At 43.1% G+C, this 14,828-nt stretch overlaps 1 protein-coding gene across 1 annotated transcript in view; it reads left to right on the forward strand.

Moving 5' to 3' along the window:
- The window catches only part of dhtkd1 (dehydrogenase E1 and transketolase domain containing 1), a 58,148-nt gene that overhangs the window by 16,325 nt on the left and 26,995 nt on the right, over window positions 1-14,828 (forward strand). Inside the window, exons 4-8 of the mRNA XM_080207743.1 lie at window positions 852-1,046; window positions 2,753-3,022; window positions 6,166-6,337; window positions 8,464-8,662; window positions 13,846-14,158. Of these exons, the coding sequence (XP_080063869.1) occupies window positions 852-1,046; window positions 2,753-3,022; window positions 6,166-6,337; window positions 8,464-8,662; window positions 13,846-14,158 (1,149 nt within the window). The remainder of the gene's footprint in view (window positions 1-851; window positions 1,047-2,752; window positions 3,023-6,165; window positions 6,338-8,463; window positions 8,663-13,845; window positions 14,159-14,828) is intronic.

The raw sequence follows: 14,828 nt of genomic DNA on the forward strand, positions 1-14,828 counted from the left end.
GGTTTTAGTGATGTAGGAGGTCAAGAACACTTTGCACGTTGTTGTGAGGGTGGAGGGGATAGGGCTTTAAAAGACTGTACACAGGAAAGGAAAGAAGCCAAGGTCATTTTTACCATGCAGGTTAATCCTCCAATAGTGAACATTGTTAGAAGTGGAGCAGGACCTGACGCTGCTTTATATTGTCCAGCCAGATTGGTGGCAGATAGTGAAACCAAGTCTGCGTCGTAACCTTTCAAGCCCATGTCCTTTGGACTTAACAGAGCTGAGATGTGGGTTGTATCCGGGGAACAGCCAGAGTGAATGAGAGTAATAGTCTTATTGAGGATAGAACATCAAAGTTGGAGGTGAGGGTACAATTGAGTAAATCAGTACTTGCGGAAATACTGTAGTGAACAGAGGCTAAAAGCTGAGCAATTAAATGTATTGTAAGAATGGTTATACCTGTATGTATAATGGCACAATCCCAGTTTAACTTTTCAATGAGTAATTCGACCAGAAAAAGGAATCTGTGAACTGGTTTGCTGTTGCTATCCTCCTGTATGTGCTCCTGTATGATCCTACTGCCTGTAAGCAGGTTTTGTTCCTTGAGGCTCTAGCTCTTCACCGTCACCCAACAGAAATTCACTAGTTCTGCCATCTGGGCTCATAACCCTGAGCATGGGACCCTTACCTGGGCCTGGGGCAACTTGCAAATAGTCTAGGACATTCATTTCCTTTGGTCTCAAATGGTCTTTCTATCATTAATCATAGATTTCGGGTTACTGGCAAACCTGGGGGGCCTTGTTCCTTTTCCTTGTGTAACTCTGGGACATGGAAAAATGATAAATAGTCTACTTGTGTTTATTCAACAGGAATTCGATCGCTTCTTGGCCACTAAATTTTCCACCGTTAAACGTTATGGTGGCGAGGGCGCAGAAAGTATGATGGGATTCTTCCATGAATTGTTCCGAATGGCAGCATTCAATGGCGTGAGTGACGTGGTGCTGGGAATGCCTCACCGAGGGCGACTCAACTTATTGACTGGGCTCCTGCAACTCCCTCCTGAGGTTGGACGATAATGAAACTATTCCCAGCAATGTGATTGAAATGTGTGAAATAAGATTGAGAGAAGTGTCTTGATTTAGAATCACTAAAATCTGAGTAAGATTTGACTAACAAGAATTGAATTCTTAATGTCTTTAATCTGGCAAAATGTCCCAAAGCATTTCACTGGAGCCTTATGGGGCAAAATTCACATCAAGCTACATGAGCCATTAGGGGTGATGACCAAAAGCTTGTTCAAAGAAGTAGGTTTTAAGGAGTGTTTTAAAGGAGTGTTTGAAAAGAGGGGTAGGGAGTATTTAAGGAGGGAACTCCAGATTTAAGGATCTAAGCAGTCGCAGTTAGGGGCAGCACGGTGGCATTGCTGCCTCGCAGCACCAGAGATCCAGGTTCAATTTGGGCCTCAGGTGACTGTGTGCGCATTCTCCCCGTGTCTGTGTGGGTTTACTCCAGATGCTCCTTCCACAGTCCAAAGATGTGCAGGTTAGGTTGATTATCCGTGATAAATTGCCTCTTAGTGTCAGGGGGATTAGGAGGGTAAATTTATGGGGATGGGACCTGGGTGGGATTGTTGTTGGTGCAGGCTCAATGGGCCAAATGGCCTCCTTCTGCACCATAGATTCTATGATTCTCTGACTGCAACCAATGTTGGAATTATTATAACCAGGGGTAGCCAAGAGGCCATGCTGGTTGAAGAGCCTTCTTATTTCTTGCCCTTTCACAGATGCCCACAGGTACCCTATGGAAGGTGCCATATTGGCAATGATCTCTAAGAACCACAGGTTGCCGCTCAAAAGGTTGTGGGCCTTTGGAACCCTCTGCCACAGCCAGAGAGCTGTGGTTGCTCTGCTGTGGAGTGTATTCAAGGGCGAGGTGGCTGGATTTTTTTGGAACCCAAAGGATTTAGAGACAGTGCAAGGACATAGGGTTAAGGTAAAAGATCAGCCTTAATCTCCAAGGGCCAAATGGCCTCCTGCTACCCCCTGTTGGTAAATACTCACCAAAAGTCTGTTGGCAACTGTTAGCAGAATGAACATTGTTCCTTTATTGCTGACTGCAAAATCTGGGCCAATTTATGATCAGGAGAAAGAACTTCAGTTAATCTCTGTTCTTAAACCTCGGGAATTGGAATCTCATGCTGCCAAATTAAGATCAGATAGTTTGCCAAAGCAGCAATCAAACCTGCAATCTTTCAGGGTTTTTAATTGCTGGATAAGCATGCTGAGTTAAGGATGGAGTTTTGTTCGTACATTTTATTAACTAAGTACCTGTGGCCTTGGGGGTTTTAGAATACACACAATAGTTTGAGCAAATAACATGTGTCAAAATTCACCCTTGGTTTTTTTGATTTAATTTATTATTGCCACATGTATAGTATACAGTCAGAAGGATTGGGAGTGAAACTCATTAATCACATTGTGATGAAGGCAAAAAAATTGCAAATTGATGTTTTGCCCATTCTGGACGGGCTCCTGATTGCAACAATTTTTCTTTCCCTCTGTAAAATGGAAATGGGTGTGAAAATAGCTGCCGTTCCTGCTAGTCTCATCACACCCGATTTACAACATTTTCCCTCTGCACAATGGGCGCAATGAGGTTGTAAAACTCCACCCCGTGTCTCTATCTGTGGCATTTCAGCAAATCTGGGTAAATTTCAGTTGTCTGCGGCATTATTTGAGCGCTGAAAATCTTTTCTAAAATTTGCTTCTAGTTGATGTTCCGTAAAATGCGTGGATTGAGCGAGTTCCCCGAAAACTCCCCCAGCATCGGAGACGTTTTGTCTCATCTCACATCCTCTCTGGACCTGGACTTTGGATCTGACCGGCCTCTGCACGTCACCATGCTGCCCAACCCTTCCCACCTGGAGGCCATCAACCCAGTCGCTGTGGGGAAGACACGCGGAAGGCAACAGTCCCGACAGGACGGGGATTACTCACCGAGCAGCACAGCACAGCCAGGAGACAAAGCCATTTGTGTGCAGGTCAGAAATGGACATGTGCCATATTGACACACGCCAATGGAATAAAACCCCAGGCAATGCTGCGTGTTAGCTTAATATTTTTTAAAATGTTGGGTGGCTGACTTCATTAACACAGTCACTGGATGGTCTGCAGGAGGAAGAGAAAATCTTATTGTTAATCAAAAAAAAACTTATGATTGGGTAACACCTTCAAACAGTTCAGACAAAGCCAAAAGAGGGCTGACCGGCGGCACAGTGGTTAACACTGCTACCTCAGAGCACCAGAGACCCAGGTTCCATCCTGGCTTGGGCCACTGTCTGCGTGGGTTTCCTCCGGGTGCTCCGGTTTCCTCCCACAGTCCAAAAAATGTGCCGGTTAGGGTGCATTGGCCGTGCTAAATTCTCCCTCTGTGTACCCGAACAGGCGCCAGAGTGTGGGGACCAGCAGATTTTCACAGTAACTTCATTGCAGTGTTAATGTAAGCCTACATATAATAATAAATAAAAGAGAAAATTAATGTAAGCCTACATATAATAATAAATAAAAGAGAAAATGCTTGAAAATCTCAGCAGGTCTGGCAGCATATGTAACAAGAGAAAAAAGCTGAACTTTCGAGTCCAGATGACCCTTTGTCAAAATTTTGTCAAAAGTTCAGACCATGAATTGCTGTTTTAAGTGTTCTCGGCAAAAGTAATTATGACTAAAGTAGTAAAGCTCCACATCCACAGCTTTGGGCGGCACGGTAGCACAGTGGTTAGCACTGCTGCTTCACAGCTCCAGGGTACTGGGTTCAATTCCCAGCTCGGGTCACTGTCCGTGCGGAGTTTGCACATTCTCCTTGTGTCTGTGTAGGTTTCCTCCGGGTGCTCTGGTTTCCTCCCACAGTCCAAAGATGTGCGGGTTAGGTTGATTGGCCATGCTAAGAAATTGCCCCTTAGTGTCCAGGGATGCATAAGTTTAAGGGATTAGTGGGTATAATATATGGGGATATGGGAGTCGGACCTGGGTGGGATTGTGGTCGGTGCAGACTTGATGGGCCAAATGGCCTCTTTCTGCACCGTAGGGATTCTATGAGATAATAATGTGCAATATTTTAAGAACAAAGAACAAAAAACAGCCTGGGAAACAGGCCCTTCGGCCCAACGAGCCCGTGCCGCCATTTTAACACTACCAGTCCCCCCCTCCACCCATGACCCTTACCTATTGTTTTATGGCCATCCACATTGAAGGAACCTAATTTAGGGACAACTTATTACCTCCAATCAGCCTAAGAGCACATCTTTGGGGTGTGGGAGGAAACCGGAGCACCCGGAGAAAACCCATGCAAGCACGGGGAGAATGCGCAAACTCCCACAGACACTGGCCCAAATCCATGTGTCTGCACAGCAATCAGTGATAGTCACTGAGCCGTTGTCTTGTCCAGCATCTGGTCCAGTTTAAGCACACACTAACGACATAAAGCACTAGGCTAATCTCGAACAATCAAGAGCAGCCCAAGTACGACCCATCGCGTGTATGCCCCTCATTGGACAACAAGGCGGACCGACTTAAAAACCTGTGAATGAAAGGAGAAAAAGCATTATTATCATACCACATCCATTTACCTTACCAGGGACGTCCCAATGCTAATGAACCTTATTTAAAACAATCTCCTATATCCACCCATCTCCAACCCACTCATGTGCCTGTCTAAGTTACTCTTAAACAACTCTAGCGTACCAGCCTCCACCACCTTACTTGGCAGAGCATTCCATACCCCCACTACCCTCTGTGTGAAAAACCTCCCTCTAATATCTGTGTTGTACCTCTCCCCCGTCACCTTAAGTCCATGGCCCCTCGTCCTGTGTGTCTCTAACATAGGAAATAGCTTACCTCTGTTTACTCTATCTATACCCTCCATAATCTTATATACCTCTATTAGATCCCCCCTTAGTCGCCGTCTTTCAAGGGAAAACAGCCCCAATCTGTTCAATCTTTCCTCATAACCCAGTCCCTCCATACCAGGCAACATCCCGGCAAACCTCCTCTGCGCTCTCTCCAGAGTCTCCACGTCCTTCCGGTAGTAAGGCAACCAGAACCGGACGCAGTACTCCAAATGCGGCCCAACCAACGTTCTATACAACTGCAACATTAGACTCCAGCTCCTATATTCTATACCCCTTCCTAAAAAGGCTAACATACCATAGGCTTTCTTCACAACCCTCTCCACTTGTACTGCCACCTTCAAAGACTTGTGCACTTGCACCCCCAGGTCTCGCTGCGATTCTATACTCCTTATGGGCTTACCTTTTATCACATAACTCCTCCCTACATTATTTCGGCCAAAATGCATCACCTCACATCTATCCGGATTAAGCTCCATCTGCCATGTATCTGCCCAATATACCAGCCTATCAATATCCCGTTGTATTGCCAGACACTGCTCCTCACTGCCCGCCAATCCAGCCATCCTGGTGTCATCAGCAAATCCGCTGATCACACCACCCACTGCCTCCTCCATGTCATCTATATACATTACAAAGAGAAGAGGTCCCAGTACTGAGCCCCACGGCACACCACTAGTAAAAAATCTGACGCCAGTCCAATGCCGGCATACCCACATCATGCACACCACTAGTGACAGACCTCCAGCTAGAAAAGGACCCCTCCACTACCACTCTCCGTCTCCTCTTTGCAAGCCAGTTCTCAACCCATCCAGACACCTGGCCACATATCCCATGAGCCTCAACCTTTTCCACCAACCCACCATGAGGGACCCCGTCAAACGTCCTACCGAAATCCATATAGACGACATCAAAGGCTCGTCCTTCGTCGTTATCAGTGCTGTTTTGTTTACAGGGGACATGTTGGTCAGGACACTGAGGAAAGTCCCTGTTATTATTTAAATTATTGCTTGAATTCTTTAAAGCCAACTTGAATGGGTGTGGATGGTTTAATGTCCGTAACAAAAGATGATGAAACAATCCATTGTGCCCAATTAAAATTTGAACTTGTACAATTTGTACAAACATTTCATGCTTATCAGTTCAGAGATCGTCCAGAAATCTATATGCTGAATCTTTGATGCTTTAAAGCTAAATAAATCATACCTGTCGCTTGTGTAGCTGTTTTGAAAGTGATGGGCTCTCTCTCCCTTTGTCCTTCCCCATTCCATTGATCGCAGGTGCACGGTGACGCTTCTTTTCCAGGGCAAGGAATCGTTGCTGAAACCTTCACTCTCTCGAACCTCCCCCACTACAGAGTTGGCGGAAGCATTCACCTGATAGTCAACAATCAACTGGGCTACACCACTCCCTCTGAGAGAGGCAAATCCTCACTATACAACAGCGACGTTGGTAAGCGCATTCATACTCACAGTGGCAATTGAAACATCTTCAAAGAAGCAAGATTTTAATCTTTAACCCAGATATAAACTGATGAGGAAAGTTTAGGTGATGGTCTGTTCTTGATCCATATGAATATGGTTCACAAATGTTAAACTTGAATAGTGAATTCTCTGACTTGGTCCTTGGCAACATTTTGCTATAGTATGCTTGAGGTCAGAAACTCCAAAGTGTTTTATGAAGTCCTCCTGGATCATAAGTTTTGCATCTTGAATTTGTCTAGGATAAACATGATATGTTTCACTTCAGGTGTCATTCAAATGACCCAGTAGGGAGCTCTTTTCAAACAAAGTTTAATTAGAATATAGTTAACATGTATGCAAAGAAAATTAGCAGTAACTTTTATCAATTACAAAGAAACCCAAAACAACCACGATAATATATTACCCTTAACAGATATATTTAAGGTGTTCCAATCAAACAAAAACTCCCCATCAACAATAAGTTCAACACAGCAAGTCTAATGCTCACATGATACTGAATTGAGTCCTTTGGTTGGGGAATTAAAAACTCTTAGTTTTATAATTCTAATAGTCCCCTTGACACACCCAGAACAGCTTGAAGTCAGAACAGCTTCTCAGAATCCCAGGTAGACTGTGGTCAAGCCACCAACAGCAGATTTTATTTTCCAGGAAGGCAAGAAGCCTTGCTTTCAGTGAATCAGCAGAACTTCCAAAACCCTGGGAGAAAGAGCCAATGAATTATTGTTAAAGTGTGGCCCTGCTGCAATGTAAGAGACACGACAGTCAGTTTGAACACAGCAAACCCCTGCAAGCAGTAATGTGTTAATGCCCAGATATCCTGTTTTGTGATATTGATTTGAAGGATAAATATTAACCAGAACACACTGGTTCTGGTTAACGTTTATTCTACATAAGTGCAGCAACTCCTGATTTCCAAAACCACTAACTCTGTGTTTCCTTGTGGCAAGATTGATAAAATGAATACATTCTTGTGTGGCAAAGACATTTCCCTTGAGATCCTTTTTCTAAGAAGTCTCACAACACCAGTTAAAATCCAACAGGTTTATTTGGAAGCACGAGCTTTCGGAGCGCTGCCCTGGTCTTGTGAGACTTCTTACTGTGCCCATCCCAGTCCAACGCTGGCACCTCTACTCTTTGTGACTAAGAGGATTGTTCAACTGATTATCGTAACGGTGTTGATGGGGGGTAGTATAGAACTCTAGTATCAGGCTCTTCATTTTAGTTTTACCTTAATAAGTAGACTCGGTTAAGGTAATTGTATTTATATAGTGAGAATTCACAATGTGCCTGGAACAAAATGTACAAAGATATCATAAACTGCAAAGGTATTATAAACTGCATAACTAAATTAACCAAATAACCAAGTACTATAAGCTTAAACTGTATTTTCAATATATATGTATTGTGTGCCTTGTTAATACAATGGAGCACAGAAAAGCAGCTTCTGTTACCTGTTTTTGGATATGCAAGAGACAAGCTTAATCACAGAGCTCGTGTGTAAGGGAGTGGATTCGGTCGTGGGTCGCAAGGCTGGAGCAGTCTCTCAAGCTGAAAAAAAGGCCCAAGTTCCAGCGAAAGAGTGGCTCTTTTCACCCCAGTTAAAAATCACAGAAGTCAATAATGGCCTTGGTTACTGGTAAGGGTGTGGGATGGGTTTCCTAGGTAAAGGGAAGGAACCTACTTGGGCAATAAGCTAATAAGCTCCTATTCCTGTTGACAGGTGGAACGTTATTGGCTAAGATAATAATGTTGAATATTGTGATTGGGCCCCCTGGTCTGACTGACTAGACTAGGCAGGATATTGAAATGTTCAGAATAACATAGTAATTTTACCGGGCAATATTAGGTCAGAGAGGACAGTCAACCCTCATTGACTGTGTCTCTCTCTCCTGATGCATGCATTAGCAAAGAAATTCTTTTTGGTTCTTTATACTGTCTTTCCATGTCTTGGTTGAGTGAGGTTCAACAAGTACAGAGCACCCCAGGAGAACACCATCAGAAAATTCCTCTTACAGATGTGCAGCCAGAATATGCTTCCTTTCTGTTTCAAAGATTTTGTTTGAAAACAGCATTTTTTTTTGGTCTTAATTCCAGGTAAGATGGTTCATTGTGCCGTGATTCACGTGAACGGTGATGATGCGGAAGAAGTGATTCGAGCCACGCGGCTGGCAGTCGATTACCAGCGGCAATTCCGAAAGGACGTAATCGTAGACTTGCTCTGTTACAGGCAGTGGGGCCACAATGAACTGGATGATCCGACCTTCACAAACCCCGCCATGTACAAAATCATCAGGTGCAGTAAAGATAGGAGTTCTTCTCGATACGTTTTAATCGCTAAGCTCTTCCCCATCAGTCAAGCATGAATAGTCATTGTGTCTAAAATATATCGAAAGAAAAACTGTCAAAACTGAAGTAAACATGGAAAATGTTGGAAAAACACAGCAGGTCAATTCAAATCTGAAAGACAATGGTTAATATTTTGAGTGGGATCTTCCACTGTAAGTGGCAAGATTGGCCTTTTTGTTTGCTTCCATCTGTTAATTATGATCCAATATATTAAAATCGACGCAAAGGTCACAGGTTCTGTTCAATAATCCAATGTAAACAATGAAGCTATCATGTTAGCATGTCCACAGTAACGGTGGTTCTTTTAAAAGTTTAAAGTTTATTTATTAATGTCACAAGTAGGCTTACATTAACATGGCAATGAAGTTACAATGAAAATCCCCTAGTCGCCACACTCCGGCACCAGTTGGGGTACACTGAGGGAGAATTTAGCATGGCCAATGCACCTAACCAGCACGTCTTTCGGACTGTGGGAGAAAACCGGAGCACCCAGAGGATATCCATGCAAACATGGGAACTGAGAGCGAATGATCACCCCCCCCAAAGCTGGAGGAAGCTCCTCACGGGCAAAATATATTGGGGAGCCAAGCAGTAAGCTTATAAGGCAAGGCAGCCTAGGACTGCAAACCCCTGTCCCTGATTTCTCTGTATCAGTAAATACCATTTGTCCCTAACAAAGCTTGTAGTGACTTGACATCACCTGAGGGTTGCCATGCTATTAAAGATACCATCATAGTTACATTGCAATGCTCAGACTGTACTTAGTTGGAATTCATGATTAAACCACTACTAATGCATTGTAAACAGTTTGGGGCAACGGAAGAAGGATGTAATGACCTTTGAAGGGAACACAGTGTAGATTTACCAGAATGATAATTGGACTCCCAAGGGTTAAATTACAAGAAGTGATTATGCAAACTAAAGTTGTATTCCTTGGAATTTCGAAGGGTAAAGCTCTCAAGATATTACGGCGAACAAATAGGGATAGAACAGATAGAAGTAAACCATTTCTGATGGTTTGGGAGTCCAGGGTGAAAGGGCATGTAATTAAAAAAAAACCAATTGGAATTAGATTATTTCGGGAGAGAAATTTGGAAACATCTATATACCAAGAGGGTGGGAGAAGATCTCTCCGCTGCAAATGGCAGTTGATTTTAATATAGCAACAATTTATTTTAAAGCTGCAATTGATTTTGTGAACCAGAGATTGGCTATGGGTAAAGGGACATTAGGTAATGGATCAGCCTTGATGTTATGAAATGTTGGAACAAGTTTGAGAAGCTTAATGGCCTCCTCCTGTTCCTATGTACAAGGCAATAAGCATTGGAACACAGGACTTGGGAGCATGAGCAGGCCATTCAGCCCTTGCTCCACTATTCGATAATATCATGGCTGATCTGATTGTGGCTTCACCCCCACTTTCCTGTCTGATCTCCTTGTCTATCAAAAATCTGTATAACTCAGCCTAGAATGTATTCAATGGCCCCGTTGCCCTCTGGAGAAGTGAATTTCACACGCAAACAATCCATGAGAGACAAATATTCTCCTCATCCCTGACTTATAAGGGAAGCCTCATACTTTTAAACTGTGTCTCGCAAGAGGAAACATCTTCTTGGTATCCACCCATTAAGTCCCACAGGATTAGATGATCTCATTCTTCTAAACGCCAGAGCGTACAGGTCCACCTGTTTCAACCTTTCTCCATAACATAAGCTCTTCACCTCAGGAATTAGTTGAGTGAAACTTCTTTGAAATACTTCAAATGCAATTATATCTTTTTTCAAATAAGGAGACCAAAACTGTACACAGTACTCCTGAAGTGGTTCCATCAAACCAATGGACAGCTGAGATATAACATCCCTACTTCTATATCCCATTCCTCTGGCAATGAACATCAACATTTCAGTTGACTTCCTAATCACTTGCTGTACCCACAAAAGAACATTTTGTGATTCATGCGCAAGGGCATCCAGATCCCAGCGCTCTAGAACCTTCCTCCATTTAAATAATGTACTGTTTTTCTGTCCTTTCTGCCAAAGTGGACAAGTTCGCACTTCTCACAGTATCTCCTTATCTGCCAATTTTTGCTCAGTCACTTAACCTTCCTATATCACTTTCCACATGCCACTCAACCAATTCCTGCTTTCCAACCCATTCACTACTTACTCTCAGAGATCCAATAATTTATTCAAGCGAATACATATTACCCTGTACACCTGAGCACTTATTTTGCGGTAACCTTTGATGTGGCATCTTATCAAATGCCTTTTGGAAATCTAAGTACGCTCACATCGACAAGGTCCCCTTCATCCACATTGCTTTTTATTTCCTCATAGAAATTTAATAAATTCATTCATTCCCTTTCACAAAACTTGAATACTAAAATGTGTCTCAAACAACATGGGTTACAAAATAGGTTAAGAGATTCTAAACACTTCTGTCACTTCCTGTAGAGCCTCAAGCCCCGAAGGTCATGTTGAATATTTCTGGGGAAGACCAAATAATGGAAGTACATTGAATTAGCTCGCAAACCTTCTTGCTTTATTTCTGCTCCATCTTGATATTTTCCAGCAATTGATTTTAGATGTACAATTTTAAGAAATATATACCCATGACGAAGAAGGTACTAGAACATTTGGGTACCATGCCCTAAGAGAACTTTGGATATGTGGGAGCCAAGTCTGTGGAGGTTCCTCCAGAAATAAAGTACTGCAGTGGTTTACCAGGAAACTTGCTTGCTATTTACCACCTGTCATCGTGCTACGCACACACTTTCCATTGGCCACCAAGTCCTGGATTGGGACTCGAGCCCAGAATTTGTGACCCAAAGATAGGGATGCTACCCACTGTGCGACCAGACTCTCTAAATAGCGGAATAGGACCTTCTTAACAAATAGGAAATGTTCCTGAACAGAAAGAATTTAAAGTAGAAACAGATAAAAAAATTAATAATTTGCAGTGTGATATACTGCCTCAAATATGTTGTGCACACATTGCAGAGTGGTAGGCCTGTGATTTTCTGCACGTATAATTTGCCCATTTACTTTCTGATTCATTTTTTTTATCCATTCATGGGACGTGGGCATCGCTGGCTGGCCGTATTTATTTATTGCCCAACCCCAGTTGCTCAAGGGCATTTGAGAGTCAGCCACATTGCTGTGGCTCTGGAATCACATGTAGGCCAGACCAGGTAAGGACGGCAGATTTCCTTCCCTAAAGGACATTAGTGAACCAGATGGGTCTTTCTGACAATCGACAATGGTTCCATGGTCATCAGTAGATTCTTAATTGCAGATATTTTTCGTTAAATTCAAATTCCACCATCTACAGTGGCAGGATTCGAACTCAAGTCCCCAGAACATTAGTTGAGTTTCTGGATTAACAATCTAGCAATAATACCACTAGGCCATCGCCTCCCCATGTGTGTTTGTTTGACGTGTAGTAATGATAGGATGGGAATCACATGTAAGAGCAAATCAAACGTAACAATGCTCCAAGACATGCAGAGCAATGACCTGGGTTCCAGAGATGATCCTCTGTTCTTTCCTACCCTTCTATCAATGTGGTTGATATCAAGAACTCTGGGGTGGGGTCTAGATATAACAGTTATACATTATGACTTTTTATAGATGAATGCATCCTAAGCACCAAGTAATGTATTATATGCGCATGTATGACTTTGTTTCAGAAATTAACTACCAGAGAGACAGCAAAACCCTCAGGCAATATAACTGGGAAATATCTACAGTAAATACTAAACTTTCATTTACTAAAATGCATTGATTTAGCTTGTAATGAAAGCAAAATATTGCAGATGCTGGAAACCTGGAATAAAAACACTCAGCAGGTCAGACAGCATCTTGCGGAGAGACAGAGAAACAGTTCATGCTTCAGACTGATGACTTATCAGCACTAGAAACAGTAAGAGATTATAAGCAAATTCAGAGCCAGTGAGAGAAAGAAGAGGGGTGGACGAGTAAAGACAAAAAGGGAAGGTCTGTAATGGGCTGGAAGGCAGACGAGATTAAATGGTGAGATGATAAAGTAATGCACAAAAGGAGGTGATAATAGAGTAGGTGAAAAAACAAAGATGGATCAAGAGGTGGAGTAAATGCAAGTGGAACCATAATGAGCACTTGCTATCCATGAACAAGGGGACAGCTGATATGATCTGGAATTGTTGAACTCCATGTTGGATCTAGAAAGATGTAAATTACCTAATCAATCGCTGAGCTTTGATTTCTCAAAATTCCCTTGAATTCACTGAAACAATGTAGGAGCTGACAATGAGGGTCAGTGTTGATGTGGGATGGAAAATTAATGTGACAAGTGACTGAAAGCTCAGGGTCCCACTTGTGGACTGGACTTGCATTCAGCAAAGTGGTCACCCAGTGGGACCTTGGTCTCCAATACAGAGAGAGCCGTGTCATTTATGGGTGGCACAGTGGTTAGCGCTGCTGCCTCACAGCGCCAGGGACCCAGGTCCAATCCCCAGCCTGGGGTCACTGCCTATGTGGAGTTTGCACATTCTCCTCGTGTCTGCGTGGGTTTCCTTCGGGTGCTCCAGTTTCCTCCTACAGTCCAAAGACGTGGGGGTTAGGTTAATTGGCCATGCTTAATTGACCTTAGCGTGAGGAGATTAGCAGGGCAAATAAGTGGGGCTACAGGAATAGGGACTGGGTGGGATAGTGATTGGTGCAGACTTGATGGGCCAAATGGCCTCATTCTATGATAAACAGTGACACTTACCTGATACATCAAGAAAACCCACTGGCAGGCCTCCAAGTGAAATTACCGAGAAGTAAAGACAAGCAGAATCCTCTCTGTCTACCCCAAAGTACACACACCATCTCCCCATAGAGATGTATCGCACTCAACTAAACACAGAGAATCTGGAGGCCAGGGAAGACAGACATTCCAATAGGAAACAGATAACAACAGGCAAGCAGTCTTTCCCAACCCATTCCGTTCTGGGAAACAAACATGGAATAGATATTATCGGGAGAGTGCAATTGTGGGCTTTGTTTTGGCTCTAATCTCCATTCTCACATCAGCAAACACAAGTTTGTACTAATTTTGTTCAGAATACGCCATGTTATGTAAATTTACTTCTCCTTCTGGTTTCCACAGATCCCGTAAAAGTATTCCGGACTTGTATGCAGAGCATTTGGTAGCAGATGGCCTCTTGACTGAGCAGGAAGTTTCCAACATTAAGACCTCTTATTATTCTAAATTAAATGAGCATTTGGCAAACGTGACTTCGTTTTGCCCGATGGCTCCAAACCTCCAGGCCCACTGGAGTGGCTTGGTGGAGCCGACAGTCAGGATCAGTACGTGGGACACTGGAATGCCCGTTGACCTGCTCAAGTATGTGGGAGCCAGGTCCGTGGAGGTTCCTCCAGAAATAATCACACACAATCACCTGATGAAGACACACGTACAGGTAGGTTTCAGGCACTTCACTTATTAAGGCACACATTGATTCTAAACTAATAGATGAAACATAGAAACTAGAAGCAAGGATAGGCCATTTGGCCCTTCAAGCCTTCTCCACCATTCATTTTGATTATGGCTAATCATCAAATTCAATATCCTGATCCTGCCTTTCCCCCATATCCCTTGATCCCTTTAGCCCCAAGAGCTATATCTAATTTCTTCTTGAAATCGCCCAATGGTTTGGCCTCAACTACTTTCTGTGATAGTGAATTCCACACATCCACCACTCTTTGGGTGAAGAAATTTCTCCTTGTCTCAATTCTAAAAGGTTTACCCTTTATCTTCAATTCTGGACTCCCCTATCATTGGAAACATTTTTTCTGAATCTATCCTGCCTAATCTTGTTAGAATCTTAAAAGTTTCTATGAGATTCCCTCTTACTCTTCTAAACTCCAATGAATACAATCCTAACTGACTTAGTCTCACCTCATATGACAGACCTGCCTTCTCACAAATCAGCCTGGTAAATCTTCATTGCACTCCGTCTATAGCAAGGACATCCTTCCCGAGATAAAGACACCAAAAGCGCACACAATACTTAAGGTGTGGCCTCACCAATGCCCTGTACAATTGCAGTAATATATCACTATTCCTATACTCAAATCCTTTCACTTTAA

The sequence above is a fragment of the Carcharhinus amblyrhynchos genome, chromosome 19 (assembly GCF_965287045.1).
Source record: "Carcharhinus amblyrhynchos chromosome 19, sCarAmb.v2.hapA, whole genome shotgun sequence".
Lineage (NCBI taxonomy): Eukaryota > Metazoa > Chordata > Chondrichthyes > Carcharhiniformes > Carcharhinidae > Carcharhinus > Carcharhinus amblyrhynchos.